At 48.1% G+C, this 17,727-nt stretch overlaps 1 protein-coding gene across 1 annotated transcript in view; it reads left to right on the forward strand.

Annotated features, from left to right (window-relative positions):
- Positions 1–17,727, forward strand: part of MYH11 (myosin heavy chain 11) — a 145,277-nt gene that overhangs the window by 121,040 nt on the left and 6,510 nt on the right. Inside the window, 14 exon segments of the mRNA XM_007956470.2 lie at positions 763–1,093; positions 6,197–6,403; positions 7,942–8,046; positions 8,136–8,288; positions 8,545–8,793; positions 10,367–10,579; positions 10,875–11,087; positions 11,340–11,501; positions 12,100–12,228; positions 12,523–12,611; positions 13,072–13,195; positions 13,859–14,067; positions 14,906–15,014; positions 15,092–15,264. Of these exon segments, the coding sequence (XP_007954661.1) occupies positions 763–1,093; positions 6,197–6,403; positions 7,942–8,046; positions 8,136–8,288; positions 8,545–8,793; positions 10,367–10,579; positions 10,875–11,087; positions 11,340–11,501; positions 12,100–12,228; positions 12,523–12,611; positions 13,072–13,195; positions 13,859–14,067; positions 14,906–15,014; positions 15,092–15,264 (2,466 nt within the window).

A 17,727-nucleotide genomic window follows, 5' to 3' on the forward strand; every position in this document is an offset into this window, starting at 1 on the left:
CTGACAGGTTTCCACCTTACACAGGTTCCAGCCTTCACAGATTTTACTGTGTATGAATGTAGTTTGAGTCCATCTCTGTGTCAGGTGCATGCTAACAGTGTATACCCTGATTCATCTCCCATGCTGTGCGTTTTGTGCCTCGAGGCCAGCACCGTATTCTGCTCCTTTGCCATCTGCCTAATGATACAGAAAAGCCCAGTGCAGTGGGTAAAAGCACAGGCTTGGGGCCAGACTGTTTGAGTTCAAATTCTGGCTCAGTCATATAGTGGTAACACCAGGGCAAACCACTCACTGTCTCTAGTCTTTTGTTTCCTCATCTGTAGAACAGAAATAATAATATACCTCCCTCTTAATTTGCTGTGAAGATTATCAGAGACAATGTATATAAGTAATTTAGTTCAGGGCCTGACCCGTAGTAAACTAAAAACAACCCAAACTAAACCAGATGCCATTGGGCTTATTCCTACTTATGGTGACCCAACGTTTCAAAATAGAATTGTGCTCCACAGGGTTTTCAGTGGCTGATTTTTCAGAAGATGATCACCAAGGTTTTTTTTTTTCAAGGAGTGTCAGGGCAGATTTGAACTGCTAACCTTTTGGTTAGTAGTTGAGTGCTTAATCATTTGCATCATCCGGGACTCCATGGCACATAGTAAGTGCTCTATAAATAGTAGTTAATATATGAGGAATCTTTTTGCAGTTCACAGAAGTTCACTCAACAATATAATTTTGTGGATGGATCTGTGAGATATGCTGGGCAAGTAAAATGGTCCCTGATTTGCAGCTGAGGATATGTGATTTCCAGAAAGGCTAGGTGACTCACCTAAGGTCACACAGCATGTGAGGGCAGTGGTGGGGACTTCAGCTTGGGTTCCTGGTAGAGCTCAGCACTGTCTTTGCACACCTCTGTCTCCACCCAACTGCTTCCTCCGCACTCTCCCTGTCAAGGGCCAAGAGGGAGCAGGAGGTGACTGTGCTGAAAAAGGCTCTGGACGAGGAGACGCGGTCCCACGAGGCTCAGGTCCAGGAGATGAGGCAGAAACACACACAGATGGTGGAGGAACTCACCGAACAGCTTGAGCAGTTCAAGAGGGTAAGTCCTGGTGCCTGTTTGTGACCACACATTGAAGAGCAATAGACCATAAGCTTCAAATAACTACATAGCAGAGTCTGTAGTATGAACTCCTGGGTGGCACAAATGGCTACGCTGTCAACCACTAGCTGAAAGGTTGGCAGGTGGAACCCACTCTGAGGCAGCTGGAAAGACAGGCCTTGAAAATCTCTGGAGGCAGTTCTATTCTGCACAGATGGGGTTACCATGAGTTGACTTGATGGCAACTGACAAGGGTCTGTAGTAAGATGAATAACATTAGCAACACACAATAATGCTTACAATACATTATGTTAATTAATCTTCACAACCACTGTGTGAGATGGGTACTATTAAACCCATGAAGAAATGGAGGTCAAGTGCCTAGAGGTGAAGAGGCTTATCCAAGATTACCTAGCTTGTAAGTGGCAGAGCCATGATGGAACCTAAGAAGAACCTTACCATCTACAGATTGTTGTTGTTAGGTGCCGTTGAATTGGCTCTGACTCATAGTGACCCTATGTATAACAGAAAGAAACACTGCCTGGACCTTTGCCAACCTCACACTCCTTGCTATACCTGAACCTATCGTTGCAGCCACTGTGTCAGTACACCTTGTTGAGGGCCTTCCCCTTTTTTGTTCACTCTCCACTTTACCGAGCATGACATCCTTCTCTAGGGAATGGTCCCTTCTGACAACATGACCATAGTAGGTGAGATGAAGTCTAGCCATTCTCACTTCCAAGAAGATTCCGGCTGCACTTCTTCCTTAAGCTACAGATTAAGGTCCACAATACACTGCCCCTCATAGATAAACAAGTTCTGCAGGATAACTTAAAATTGGGAACATTCTATCCATCTTATTTTCTCTGCAAACCGAAAAAACCAAACCTACTGCTATCAAGTCAGTTTTGACTTACAGCAACCCCCATTAGGTTTCCAAGGTGGAAAATCTTTCAGGAAGTAGATTGCCCCATTTTCCTTCTGTGGAGTGGCTGGTGAATTTGAACCACCAACCTTCTGGTTAGCAGGCAAATGCCTTAGGCACTACGCCACCAGAGCTTCTTCACTTCTCTGCACATTGAAGGAAAACTCTGTTTATATTATTTTAGGAGCAGAACAACTCTCTCTGGCATGGTTTGCAAACCACTGGATCCTTCTTTCCTGTTGTTGGGCTTTTAGGCTGTGTGGGATTGGGGACACTATGCAGCACTACTCTGAAGTTTTATATTAGGTACTTTTCTCTCCTATTGGACTATTTCCTGTGCTTCATTCCCTGGTGGCACAGTGGTTAACCCACTTACCTGCTAACCACAAGACCAGTGGTCTAAATCCATCAGCTGCTCCCTGGTAGAAAGATATGGCAGTCTGCTTCTGTAAAGATTTACAGCTTTGGAAACCCTACGAGGCAGTTCTAGTCTGTCCTACAGGGTCGCTCTGAATTGGAATTGACTCAATGGCAGAGAGTTTGGGTTTTTTTTTTTTTTTTTTTTTTTTTTTAGCTTGGAACATCTTGCTGAATTGCTTCCCTGAAGTCTGAATGAATTTATACCATCCTCATTTTATAGTAGGGATGTTTTTGTTAGCTGCTGTCAAGTTGGCATAGCGACCCCATGTGGTATAGAGTAGAACTACCCCGCAGGGTTTTCTTGGCTGTAATCTTTATGGAAGCAGTTCACCAGGCCCTTTCTGGCACAGAGCAGGTTTGAATCACCAACTTTTTAGGTTGGCAGCCAACTGCCACTTGTGCCATGCCAGCTCCTTCCTCAGTGTATAGGTGTAACCCTTTCCCCACGTCTCCATCAGAATGGTATTTTGATTTGGCTAGATTAAATGTGTACAGCATTACCTAAACTTTGCTGGAGCCTACATCTCTTCATCTCTCACTAGTCAAGCTCAACGTTCTTCTATGAGGTGTTTTACTGAGCAGTTTTCAGAGCTTTTTCATTACTTGTTCTATTGGAATCTCAAAATAATCTCACAATACCTTATGAAGCATTTAGTATGTGCCAGGTAGTGTTCCAAACTCATTGCCGTTGCATCGAACCTGACTCATAGTGACTCCTCCTTGGGTTTCCGAGGTGGTATCACTAACGGAAGTAGACTAATTTAATGTCACCTGTGACACTTATTAAAAATGCAGATTTCCAAGCCTGCAAGGAAATGCAGATTTCCTCAGTCCTGATGGAGGCTGTCTCAGTAGCACACTTTAAAGAGCACTAACAAGCCTGAACTCACCCCTGCTCTCCAAATGAATGAATGGATGCTTGCTCATGTCCATCATTAGGTGAAATCTGAGTACTAAACCTCTCTATTGTGTCAATTCTCTAAATAGTTTGGACAAATAAGATTTTGCTAGGTATGTTGGTATAGGTCCTATCAAGTCAGTTCAAATTCACAGCGATTCTATGCACAGAATGAAACGTTGCCCAGTCCCGTGCTATCCTCACTATGGTTGCTGTTGGAGCCCACTGTTGCAGCCACCGTGTCAATCCTAATTGAAGGTCTTCTTTTTCACTGACCCTATACTTTACCAAGCATTATGTCCTTCTTTAGGGACTGGCCCCTTCAAATGCTAATGTATAATGTATAATATACATCTCCCCCTTCAATTGTCTTTGCTTTTGTATTTCAGAAGTTATATTAAAAACTATTTAATAACTTAAGTTTTCTTTCGTTTTGTTTTTCATATACCTTCTGAAATAACCTTCAAGGCAATAATGAGGGGTATATATCCCTTTTAATTTTACAATTGGGAGAGTGGGGTCCCAGAACGGAGAGCTGACATCCTGAGGCCAGGTGATCCTTGGAGGTGAGCAGAGGCTGGGACCCAAGCTGGACTGGCAGGCAGGCCTCCCTGGAGATACTCAGCTGTTCATGCCGCCAGCAGGCAGCATTCATTCCTGGCCTTCACGAATACAGGTGTAGGCTGTATCTCAGCCCAGCTCTTCAGGTGCACTAAGAGAGAATGGTCTGCACTTTACACTTTACCAGACCATTTTGGTTCTACGTGGGAACCCCGGTTCTATCAGGTTGTTGTGGGGAACTCATCAAGTCAGGCCGACCTGGGCTCCCCTTACACACCTGCAGCTTTACCATAGTTCTGGGGTCTTAGGCAAGCCCAAGCCCCTTAAGCCCCTTGCTTATCAACCTGCACTGGTATCCCAGGAGGTGTCTTGTTTCTATGTGAGGTTTGGTAGCTTTTGGTCCTACCAGGGGCAGAAGAAGTATCTTCTGAGGCTGCCTGGACACTGCACAGCATATTTCCAGTACATGTGGGAAAGACAAATGTTTCCTGTGTCCTTGGGACCCACACACTTCTCTCCTTTGCTCCTGGTTGTGGCCCTGGGAGAAGTCCCCTCCTCTCTTGGGCTTTTTCTCAACCTCTCCCTCCTCAGGAAACTCACATGCCTACAGAAACTGCACAGATAACCTAACTTTCTCCTATCTGTCCCAGAAATAGCAGTGTTAAGTTTGATGATAAATGTAAAGGACAATAGGGAGTGGTGGGGACTAGGGCCAACTAGAGAATGACTGATCCATCTATAGGGCCAGCTACTACTTAGATCCACTGACTGTGCTTTGCAGGAAGTCAAGACTTGTTTCCAGATCCTTAGTTTGTTTTTGTAAAGTCAGAATTATTGAGGTATATAGCGTATTTTACAGAACTAATGTGCATTACAAGTTTTTACATACCACACAACTCCCTGTGCATTATTTTCGTAAGTGCACTACACCATTATCTTTTTACATGTCACTGACTTCAATTTTCTTTTTCTGTCCAATGGATTTAATGTTAAGTCTTCATCTTGGTGCCTGTTGATGCAGAGGGTTGGTTCCCAGCATCAGACCCTCATCAGCCTATGCTTGAGTTTCTAAAGCTGCTTCTTTCCCAGTGGGATTCTTTCCCTGCTCTGCAAACTGCTTTCTGTAACGCAGGACGAAATCACCAGGGTAGGCCTGCCCCAGCCCAGGAAGCATGTTGGTCTGCACACCCCAGGCTGGAGAGGCCATTCAGGCAGGCAAGGCTGGTGTGCCACAGCCATGTGCCCTGCCACCTGGCTGGCTGGTCACTGTGCTTGTGCCATTTGAATCTTCTGCCTGCATAGATGCTCTGAGGTGGGTGTGAGAGCCACAGGCACAGAGGGGTCACACCTCCTTCACTTGGATGAGATGGAGCTGACTGGCTGCCCAGGTCCCCTGTGGAGCCAGGGCGGTATGCACCTGCACCTACACTATCCTGCTGCCTGGCTTCACGTGGGGCCTGTACTTCAGGACCCATGGTTGCATGGGGAACAGCCCCCGCCTACTGTGGGACCAGCCTGTGCTCAGGCTGTTGGAACCCCATGTGTAGCCCTCTGCCCATGGCCAGCACAGTTTACCTGGGAGCAGATTGGCTACAAGGAAGTGCACCACTCTCAGGCCTGGCTGCAAATTGCAGCAGAGCAAACACGTAGTTTCAACGGTTTATTTTTTGATTTACTAGGGTACTACCAAACTCAATCCATGACCTCTTGACCATGGTTTATATCTTTCAAAGTACAATTTAAAGTAACATTTTGGACTATTTAATGAGGCGGAAATTCACTTCTGGAAATGCCAGACTTTTTAACATTATTTTGTCATTTCTGCCCATTATGTGTATGTGTGTTATTCATGGGAAGAAAAAATATGGTACAGTAAAATTTTAAGTGTATACAGTTCAATGGAATTTGACATATGTACACACTTATGTAGCCACCCCCAGTCATGATACAGAACATGAGATTTATTTTTTAAAGGTAAGCTGGGAATCCAGATTTTTATGTTAAATTTATTAAAATATTGGCAACTAATTAAAAACATGGGGAAAAGAAAAGTACTGAATGGGCCAAACAGGACACGAGGAAGGCAGCTTGTGGGATGCCAGTTTGCAATCTGTGAGCTTTGGGAAAACAAAATCCAAAAAGTTTTACTGGTCAGTCTGTTCTCCACTCTACCATGTCCCTGGTGAAGAGCCTATGTCCCTGGACCTCCCCGAAAGGAGGGAAAAGAAACAAGAAGGATGCACAGCGACACAGGTTGCTAACTTAAAACTCCCTCCCTCCCCTCTTCTTGTATGGCCAGGCCAAGGCGAACCTAGACAAGAACAAGCAGACCCTGGAGAAGGAGAATGCAGAGCTGTCCAGTGAGCTGCGGGTCCTGAACCAGGCAAAGCAGGAGGTGGAGCACAAGAAGAAGAAGCTGGAGGTGCAGCTGCAGGAATTGCAGTCCAAGTACAGCGATGGGGAGCGGGCCCGTGCCGAGCTCAACGACAAGGTCCACAAGCTGCAGGTGAGGAGGCCATGCGGTGCCCACCTCAGTGGGGATGCAGTTCTTTCCAGCTATCTGAAGTGTCTTTTGCTGCAAAGCCAGTTGGTTTCCTCTAGCTACATTCCTCGAGGAGATGGTTACACTACCCATTTCGATCTTTAAAAAATCTTCATCGGTAAATATTTCTTGAGCACCTGCTATTTGCTAGGCACTGTGCTCCATCCTGAGATAGAACAGCAAGGAAGAAACAGTTGAATTCCAGCCTAAGGTATGTGTGTGGGGGGGGAGGAGGGACAGGATAGAGGAAGATGAGGACCATTCTATTTACACAAATCCATCTAAGATTATAAGACATAGTATAGTAAGTATAAATAACATGAGGTCCTAGCCTGGGAAGGGGAGGAGTCAGGGAAGTCTTCCTAAGGAAGACATGTATCTGACAGGTAATAGAAGTCTAAGGGAATGGCATATGCAAAGGCCCAGTGGTAGGCACTGACTTTCTGGTTAGCAGCCAAATGCCTAACCCACTACACTACCACAACTCCTTAGGTGGGACATTAGAAGAGATCAAATAAGGCTACTCTGCTGGAGTGCCAAGGGTACAAAATGGGACTACAGAGGAAGGTTGGGGCCAGATGGTGCAGGGCCTTTGAAGCCCTATTATCATACAGAGGTTGGTCTTTGAGCGATGGGAAACCACTGATGGATTTTACATCGAGGAGTGACATGATGTGTTTATCTTTGGTGTGATTTAGCTTCAGACAGACATTTGGTCTGGCTTGCCATTCACGGGATATACTTGAACTTTTGATAAATATTTCTGTAATGTGGGTTGGAGCATGTGTATGATTTTCCCACATAGCCCTGGGAACAGTGGTTTTGCTATCCTAATAAAAGTGATGTCCTACAGGACCAGAGCCAAGCTCATTTATATCTTTATTGTACATAGAAATAGGATGTGGTGGGCTGGTATCTCCAGAGGATCTGCTCAGAGACATCAAGTGCTGGAGTAAAAGGCAGAGACTGCCGTAGAGGGCTTTTTATGTTGTGTGTCTTTGGTTTTAGCTATTAAAGATCAGTAAAAGAACAGAGACTAGAGGTGAGGAAGAGGAGCAGTGGGGGTGGGACAGGGTCCCAGAAGTTCAGGTGCCCTTCTGCATGCCCCTCTCCATTTTTATGCTAGGGAGTGTGCCAGTCCACAGCATCTCTCAGGGTCTGGACTCTCAGATCTGATACTTCATCTTCCCAACCTTTGTCTTCATCCAGAATCCATTTAGGGGGATCAGGTCCAGTCAATAGTTTAGAGTCCTGACAAGTTCTTAGAACCTGAGGGTCCAGAGCCAGAGATCCCAACTTGTAGGCCTTGGACTTCCTTGGGGACCAAAGAGTTACTGTCAGAGTTTAATACCTCCATAGGTATTTTCTCAATCAGTGGGTACCACAAGTTCTCTCTTATGAAGCTGTGCGATATATTTTGAGTAAAAGGGCTCCTCATACTTAATAAGGATAGGGGTCCTGTTCCAGAGGCTCCAACAAACTGCACTGTTTGGTACCCTCAGAATGAAGTAGAGAGTGTCACCATCATGCTCAATGAAGCAGAGGGGAAAGCCATCAAATTGACCAAGGATGTGGCATCCCTTGGATCCCAGCTCCAGGATACCCAGGTGAGTATCCTGCCATGTCATCCAGGGGTACCTGGGGTATGACCTTCCTGGGGTTAGGTCCCTGGAACCTCCATGTGTCCTTTTCATAGGAGCTGCTTCAAGAAGAAACCCGGCAGAAGCTCAATGTGTCCACCAAGCTCCGCCAACTGGAGGATGAGAGGAACAGCCTACAGGACCAGCTGGATGAGGAGATGGAGGCCAAGCAGACCCTGGAACGTCACGTATCAACTCTGAATATACAGGTGCTGGCTACACATCCTTGCTTCTGACATGGTCCTCCCATATTTTTTCTGGGTGTTGAGTTCTCAAGTGAAAGTTGTATTCTGATGTTTTATAGTAGAAGATTGACACCATTTTGCTTGGCTTGCTGTGGCTCCTCTTACTACTGGGTTTTTTTCAATGAGGAGAAAGTAGTTCTCACTTCTTAGGATTTGAGGGGCAAGGACAGGGATCACTCATGGCCTTCCTTTCACCCCACCCTGGCCATTGCCATTTCAGCTCTCCGATTCAAAGAAGAAGCTGCAGGACTTTGCCAGCACTGTGGAAACAATGGAAGAGGGCAAGAAGAGACTCCAGAAGGAAATTGAAGGCCTCACCCAGCAGTATGAAGAGAAGGCAGCCGCCTATGACAAACTGGAAAAGACCAAGAACAGGCTTCAGCAGGAGCTGGATGACCTGGTTGTTGATTTGGACAACCAGCGGCAACTGGTGTCCAACCTGGAAAAGAAACAGAAGAAGTTTGATCAGGTAGGGGTGGGAGTGCCCTCTACTTTGTTCATGGACACTGGCTGAGAGATCAGGTTTGAGTGGGCCTAACTTAAGTTGTGGCTGGTGTGTGTGCATGTCTATCCCATTCTCTGCTTTGGTGGTTACTATGGAAGGCCATCTTGTTTTCTGTGACCATGAAACGTTAGGGCTACTAGATCAGAGTGATGCCAGCAGAGGAACTTTGAGAACTCTGTACTTTTCCAAGTACCACCACCAGGACATTTTGCAAACACAGCTTCTAGCCCTACAAGGAATGAGGTCCATATATTTTATTCACTCAACAAGTATTTATTTGCATGCTTATTGAGTACTACACTTCAAAGTCTTATACTCTTTAAATACCAACTTTCCCTCATCATTTAATTATGAAAAATTTCTAGCACAAAGCAAAGCTGGAAGAATTGTACAGTGAATACCCACCTGTGTATCTACTACTTGAATTCAGTTATTAACATTTTACTGTATCTCCTCTTTTACATTGTTATTCGTAAGGATATGAATCATATCTATCAACCATATATTATCTTTAGGATGAATTTCAAAGCAAATTACAAAAATCTGTACATTTTCTCAATTCTTCAGCATTGCGTATCATGAACTAGATAGAGTTCTTTACTTTTTTATATAACTTTGCTTCTTTTGAGGTAAAATTTACACAGTGAAATGCAAAAACCTTAAATGTTCTGATTTACACTTCCGTGATCCAAACCCTTAAGTATCGACTTTTAATAAAATTTACCCATTATCCAATAAATATTTAGTTTACAAGTGATTTAATGTCATTCTGAAAATCCATTTCTGGATTGTACCCTGAGGCTCACTGCCCTGCACCAGATGGCCTTGGTGTGCAGGGCTTCTCTATGTTGCTCCTGATTCTTCCATTTCCCATCAGCCATCCCTTCTCATGTCAGCTTGTCCTCATTGCTTCTAGTCTGCTGCTTCATTATCTGGCTGAGGGCCTAAGATTGCTTCTTGTCACATAGAGTGTAAGGTTTTTGTGTTCACTGTGGTATTTGGAGGCCTCTGTGGCCCCCTTTCCTGGCAGAATTCTGGAAGTCTGGTCTTTGGATGGTATGGTATATAATGTATTGCTCTTTTTGAAGATGAGATTAATTCCAGGATGGTGTGTTCTTTGGGTTGCTTCTCCAAGCACAGGGATAGGTGGGTGCATTTCCATCCACACACTCACCATCTTCCTATTATGGCTGATAGGGCATCTTTAGGAAGCCGCCTGTGGCCATGAATCAACAAAGGGGTTAATTGGTCTCTGGCAGGATTAAACATCACTTTGGCCTCTTTTACCTTTGACCATGACCTAACCAACATGGGCAGCTTTAGTGGTTGCAGAGCTGATTCTGGCTCCACGTAAAACTGATCTAGGAGTCAGAAAGCAAGATGATTATAAATAACTTCCACAGACAGTAACTCAATTACTTTCCTTCATCTGGATAAACTGAGTAGCACATAAGGCCTCTTCCCCATTGAATGAAGCTCAGTCTTGGATGTGCCCAGCCCAAGTACTCACACCATTGGGTTTTGTGCTGTTTTGTAGTTGTTAGCTGAGGAGAAAAACATCTCTTCCAAATACGCGGATGAAAGGGACAGAGCTGAAGCAGAAGCCAGGGAAAAGGAAACCAAGGCCTTGTCTCTGGCTCGGGCTCTTGAAGAGGCCTTGGAAGCCAAAGAGGAACTCGAGAGGACCAACAAGATGCTTAAAGCCGAGATGGAAGATCTCGTTAGCTCCAAGGATGATGTGGGCAAGAATGTAAGTCACTCTTCATTGTCTTTGTTTGTCCACCCTCTCTGATATGAAGCCATAATCAGGGGTTGAAATCAGGCCAGTGCAAATGTAAGGAGTGGTTTGGAACAGCAGTCGGGGAGAGGGTGTGAGTTGAGGGCAGTGAGGGGAAGGCCCCGGGCTTCCTTCCCAGGGGCCAGGCATCCTATGTACAGGCAAAGCCACCCACTGACCTGAATGAGCTCTCTCTCACTGGCGGGATCACTTGATTGTCTCAGTGGAGTCAGCCCTTAAGTAAAAGGTGCTGCCACTCTACCTGCAGGTCCATGAGCTGGAGAAGTCCAAGCGTGCACTGGAGACCCAGATGGAGGAGATGAAGACCCAGCTGGAGGAGCTGGAGGATGAGCTGCAGGCAACAGAAGATGCCAAGCTGCGGCTAGAGGTCAACATGCAAGCACTCAAGGGCCAGTTTGAGAGAGATCTCCAAGCCCGGGACGAGCAGAATGAAGAAAAGAGGAGGCAGCTTCAGAGGCAGGTAATGCTTAACAGGGAAAGAAAGGAAAAGTGAGGGCAAGGAGTGGGAGGCAGGACAGCCTGTCTCATTCCTACCACCACCATTCTCGGCTTCACGGAGATGCTTCTCTCATCTGCAACCTGGAGATGAGGAAATCCACCTGGTAGGTAGTTATGGGAGTGGCAGGAGTGGTGTACACCTGGGGGCTCCATGAGGGCCGGCTGGAGTCCAGGGGGCAGCCCAGCAGCATACAGCTCTCTCTTCCTCACTTAGCTCCACGAGTATGAGACAGAGCTGGAAGACGAGCGAAAGCAACGGGCACTTGCAGCTGCGGCCAAGAAGAAGCTGGAAGGGGACCTGAAAGACCTGGAGCTGCAGGCTGACTCGGCCATCAAGGGAAGAGAGGAAGCGATCAAGCAGCTTCGAAAACTGCAGGTGGGTGAAGCCCTGAGTTCAGGATGCAGGGTCCAAAGAAGTGGTAGCTCCGTCTGGGTCAGGTAAGCGAGTAGCAAGGGGAGGAAGCAAGTCTGTCTCTGACTTTGGTGCCAGTTCAGCTAGTGTTTCTCCATGATTGCTTAGCTTTCAGGAGGTGTCTCCTGCCCTGGGGAAGCCAGCTGCCACTGAGTTGATTCCCACTCATGGTGATCCTATGTGTATCAGAGTAGAACCGTGCTCCATGTGGTTTTCAATGGCTGACTTTTCAAAATAGACTGCCAGGCCTTTCTTCTGAGGCCCCTCAAACCTTGGTTAACAGCTGAACGAGTTGATCATTTGTACCACCCAAGGGCTCACCCTGGCTAGGGTGCTATTATTGGGCTTTTGGCCACTGTTCTCAGAGCCCATTGGAGGCACAGCTTCTTGAACAGGCTGATGGACACATCCAGAAAGGTGCCCCAAACAGCCTCCTGATGTTCAATGCAACGTCCCTGTAATTCCTCTGGGGCTAACTGCAGAAAACCCCAGGGGTTGGCCTGGAAAGGTAAGGTGGGTGAGTAAGGATGTCCTAGCTTGTCCTTCCCGTCAACTCTCACAGGCACAGATGAAGGACTTCCAGAGAGAGCTGGAAGATGCCCGTGCATCCAGAGAAGAGATCTTTGCCACAGCCAAAGAGAATGAGAAGAAAGCCAAAAGTTTAGAAGCCGACCTCATGCAGCTCCAAGAGGTAAGGCCTTCTGGACAGGACAGCTTCAGTAGTGCGTCATGGTAGCTGCCCTTGTGTCCAGGTTTGTGTGCTTAAGATTCCTTTGCCTCATCCAACCTTCCAAATGGGTGTATATAGTGTTCAAAGATCCATCCTTTTCTCTTGATGTATTTGTGAGCTCAGATGAGGTGAGCCATTTTCTAGGGTGGCTGCAGACTTTGGGGGGCCTAGTGACAGGACCAGGCCAGACTCTTGGCTAGGGCTTGGCTCCCTTGCCCCTCAGCAGACAGCAGGGTTTCTTTCCTGGCCCTCCAGGAACTCGCCGCGGCTGAGCGGGCTCGCAAACAGGCAGACCTGGAGAAAGAGGAGCTGGCAGAGGAGCTGGCCAGCAGCGTATCTGGAAGGTACAGAGACCCCCTACCCTGTTCGGGGAGAAAGGAGGATGTTTTAGACTAGGAGGGTGAGGGGGCAGCCCCGTGGACCTCCATTTTAAAGCTAGAAACAGTGGCTTGCTCAGCTGAGCTTGTCCCCAAGGGTGAGTGCTCCTCCATGTTTCACACCTCTGGGCGTGCACTCAGTTCTGTTCATGTTGGGTGAGCTGCATGTTGGGGACAAGGAGGCTGGGAAGCATCAGGAGAGCACTGCTCCTCATCCCAGCCCAGGCTTCAGCCGGACATAAACCTGATGAGAGTCTCGCTCCCCACATCTGAGCTAAGTGACTTTCGACAAGATTCCTACTTTTCTCTGCACCTGTTTCCTCACCTGTTAAGTGAGGGCACTCCTGAGGCAGTGCTTCTACAGAGAGTGGGCATTTTCTAAGCCAGGGTGAGGCTGGAGCCCTAGTCGCGGGTGCATCTCCCTTAGGAATACACTTCAGGATGAGAAGCGCCGCCTGGAGGCCCGGATTGCCCAGCTGGAGGAGGAGTTGGAGGAGGAGCAAGGCAACTTGGAGGCCATGAGTGACCGCTTCCGGAAAGCCACACAGCAGGTAAGGCATGGACTGGCCCCACTGCAGGGTCAGGTTCAGGATTCCAGCAGGTCAGTGGCATGCACCACAGGTCCCCTGGAGATCCAGAAGAGGTGAGCAGAGGGACATGAGGGCAGGGTGCAGGGCTCACTCTCCCCTGCCCCACAGGTGTCCCCTGCACTTGCTCTGCCCACTGTCTTAGAACCCTGGCACCTGATTGAAGTATCTCATATTGTCACTGGGGTACATCTGGCTCCTGCCACTAGATTCTATGTGCTGGAGAAGGACCCTGGCTCTCTCCTTTATGCCAGGGACTTCTGATAGAGGGTACCCAGTGACACTCCAGAAGACACTCACTGAGTGCCATTCTGTACGGGTACTGGAGAGCTATCACATGACCTATCCAATTCAGGGTGGAGAACAGACAAGGACCAGATGATGGGGGAGAAGGGAGATGAAGGAGTTGCTCACCAGCCTGGTGGGGCACCACTGAGCTCCCAGAAGAGCCTTCTGAGCTGGAGTTGGCTGGAGGAGAAAAGGGACGGTGGAGGCATTCAGACTCGGGGCTTGTGAAGAGGTGATGGAGGCTGAAGACAGCAGGAGCAGGCTTGTCCTCTCAGTCATCTCAGTGGTATTGCCTCGGCGTCCATGCACCCACTGCATGGCCTTTTCCTTTGTCCCCAGGCTGAGCAGCTTAATAATGAGTTGGCTACAGAGCGCAGCACAGCCCAAAAGAATGAAAGCGCACGGCAGCAGCTTGAGCGGCAGAACAAGGAGCTCCGGAGCAAGCTCCAGGAGATGGAGGGGGCAGTCAAGTCTAAGTTCAAGTCTACCATCGCGGCACTGGAGGCCAAGATTGCACAACTGGAGGAGCAAGTTGAGCAGGAGGCCAGGTACATGGGGCCAGGGTCCCAATCCCAGCTTGCCAGTCACTGGCAGTAGGATGTAAAGGAGGCCTCGGGCATCAGTCCTGCTTTGTGGAAAACAAGCACAGCAGCCCCCACATCGCAGGAATGATGTGAAAATTGAACAGGCACACAGCAAAGGGCTGTGCCTGGCCTAGAGAGAGCACTTATCACTCAGTGGCAGGAGCGTCCCCGCTGGCACAAGCTAGCTCTCCAAAGCTTACCTATGCCTTTTCTGCCTGTGCTTGCAGGGACATCATGTTAGCAGATGTACAAAAAGCCCAAGTCTTGAATCCACTCAGCACACAAAGATGGGAAGGCTTCTCAGCTCAATTATGAGTTGACTGAGGCCTAAAGTCATGCCCATTCAAGGTGTACGATTCAGTGGATTTTAGTGTATTCACATATATGTGTAACCATCACCACAGTTGATTCTAGAACATTTTTCATCACCCTTAAGAGAAACTCCGTATCCTCTAGCTCCCATCCTCCAATGCTCCCATCCCCCTCAGCCCCGAGCAAGCAATAATCCACTTTCTGTCTGTATGGATTTGATTTGCCTGTTGTAGACATTTCACATAGATGAAATCCTACCATATATGGCCTTTTTTTTGGCTGGCTTCTTTCACTCAGCATGTTTTTGAGGTGCATCCATGTTGTAGCATGAAGTGGTAATTCATTCCTTTCTATGGCCATCTTGGGAGATGTCCTTATTTGGGGCTCAGAAAATGTGCTCATGGTAGGCAAGCTGCCATATCAGGTTTACACACCACCTGCAGTGAGCATTCCCATCGCAAACAGTCTCCCTGTCTCCACACGTGTACAGAGAGAAACAGGCAGTTGCCAAGTCTCTGAAGCAGAAGGACAAGAAGCTGAAGGAGGCCCTGCTGCAGGTGGAGGATGAGCGCAAGATGGCGGAGCAGTACAAGGAGCAGGTAACCCTGCCCGCTCAGGCCTTCCCAGCACTCTTGGGCCCCCAGTTCCTGCTGACCCCATGCTATCTCCTTGACAGGCAGAGAAAGGAAACACGAGGGTCAAGCAACTTAAGAGGCAGCTGGAGGAGGCAGAGGAGGAGTCCCAGCGCATCAACGCCAACCGCAGGAAGCTGCAGCGGGAGCTGGATGAGGCCACGGAGAGCAATGAGGCCATGGGCCGGGAGGTGAACGCACTCAAAAGCAAGCTCAGGTAAAGCGGCGGCCTGGCCCAGGCCCCCTAGCCGGTGTTGCTTCTCTAGGGTAGGAGGCGACTGGCGGCTGGTTCTCAAGTTGGCGAGAAATGCCCACTGTGAGCCAAGGTGTCAATGCAAATGGCCCCCTTGCTTCTTTCCATGGCCTCCTCTGCTCATTATTACTTGGCAAGCACTAGTGTGTGCCAGGCCCTGAAACAGGGCCCAAATCTGCCTTGAAGGAGCTTACCTTCTATGGTCTTTAAAATCAGTTTTCCATCCCATCCTCCTGGGAAGGAGGAGAGATGCAACATCCCTGATCCTGAAACTGTTTCATCAAATCCTTGACAACTGCAAAATCCTCTAATTCCTGAACCTTCTTGCTCTAATTTGGGGTTCTCAGCCTCAGCATTCCTGACATTTTGGGGCCCAGTAGTTCTCTGTTGTGGGAGATGTCCTGTGTACTGTATGATGTTTAGCAGCATACCTGGTCACTACTCACCATTATCCCTGCTAGCTACCCTTTGCAACAACAAAAATGTCCCCTGGGGGCATCAGTCATCCACAGCTGATGCAGACACAGGGCTGTTATCTCTCCCCCACCCCTCAGACCTCTGGGCCTGAAGGCACGTAGGCTCCTCAGTGCTGTTTCTACCCAGCAAACCTCCTCCCCACCTTGTCCCAGCAGGTTTTAGCTCCTGGCTTCCTGTCACTCATGTACCAGTTCCCACACTCTTCTTGGTGTGTCAGCCCAGCCCCAGCCTCTTTGTCCCTCGCTCTTTCTCCTCCGTGGCCTTACTACTCTGAGAGCTTTACCAGTAACTCTAAAAAAACCAAAAACCAAACTCACTGCCTTCCAGTCAATTTTGACTCAGCGACCCCTCCTTGGGTTTCTGAGGTGGTATGTCTATGAAAAGTAGATTGCCGCACCTTCCTTCTGAGGAGTGGCTGGTGGGTTTGAATTGCCAGCCTTCTGGTCAGCAGTCAAATGCCTTAGGCACTACGTCCACCAGAGCTCCCACCAGTAACTCTAAGCCCTCCGTAATTTTAACACTTGAGCATATAACCTGTGCAACCCTCCCTAATAGTTGAGCTCCATCAGGTCTTTGCCCCACTACCTCTCATGCCCTCATGTTTTTACCAGATTCAAGCCCATGGTGAGTCATTCTAACAAGACCTTTCACTCAACCTTGACTCTCTGGCCCCTTGGTTAAACCACAACCCTAATTAATCTTTCATCAGGTTCCTCGTCCCAAAACTTTCCACCTTCTCTGCACTGGCAGCTGACACACAAGAAAGAAAAACAGACAACCATGTTGACACTTCTCTCTCTGATCCTTTTGACCACTAACATCATGTGGCCCCCAGGCCATGCCTCCCCCATCCTCACACTCTCCCCTTCTGTTGTTCTGTGGCATCCAGTCCACTCCTACTCAGTGACCTTACAGGACACAGCAGCACTGCCCCATGTTTCCAAGGCTGTAATCTTTATGGAAGCAGGCTGCCACATCTTTCTCCTGTGGAGCAGCTGGGGGTTCAAACTGTCGACCTGTTAGCCAAACGCTTTAACTACTGTGCCACCAGGGCTTCTTCCTGCGCTCCTAGAGATCTGCTTTTTACTGTTCTCTTCCTCATTGTCCTCTAGCTGATGACCATACTTCCCATACTTTAACGGGAAAACAGAAACATACACAAGCTCCCTCTACCCATCTCGCCACGAGATGTTCTGTTTTTCCCATTTCTATGGCTGAACTCTCCAGAACCAACTGAGGCCAGCACCTCTTTAGACCCACCACTAGTTTACTCCAGAAATGCTTTTTTCTTTTGCAACCATGTTTTCCCTCTCATTGAGTCACTCCAACTTAAAAAACCTCTCAGCCTTGCTTCCCTGATATCCTGTCTCAGCAAAACCATAAGAAAACAGTTGCTGCCTCTAGTTTTCACCCTGCTCTCTCAAACGTACTCCAGTAAAGGAGCAGTCCCCAGTGGCCTCAGCAAAGTGAAAGCCCGGGCTTAGCTCCTCTCTGACTCAGTGGCAGCCCTCAATACACTTTCTTCACCGGGCTCTCGGACACCACCCGCACCTGGTTTCCCTGCTATCTTCCTGGCTGTCTTTCTGCATCTCCTTTGCTGGTTTCTCATCACAAACCCCCTTGGCAGTCGACAGCCACAGTGCCATCTTAGCCTTCTTTCCATCCCTCTCTCTACTCACTTCCTTGTGATTTCAAGCCGTCTCACGGATCAGCTAAAAACCAGGGAGACCCTCAGTGAGATGGACTGTCCCAATGGCTGCAACAGTGAGCTCAAACACAGCAGTGAGTACCTGAGCATGGCATAAGACTGGGCAAGGTTTATGTAACAACCTGGCTTTAACATAGCATCTAGAGCTGATGAATTCCAAAGCTCTACATCTGACCCAGGGAGCTCTGGTAGCGTAGTGCCTAAGGCATTTGACTGCTAACCAGAAGGCTGGCGGTTCAAAC

This window comes from Orycteropus afer, unplaced genomic scaffold (assembly GCF_000298275.1).
Source record: "Orycteropus afer afer isolate SDZICR_OR568_19922 unplaced genomic scaffold, OryAfe1.0 scaffold00623, whole genome shotgun sequence".
Classification (NCBI taxonomy): domain Eukaryota; kingdom Metazoa; phylum Chordata; class Mammalia; order Tubulidentata; family Orycteropodidae; genus Orycteropus; species Orycteropus afer.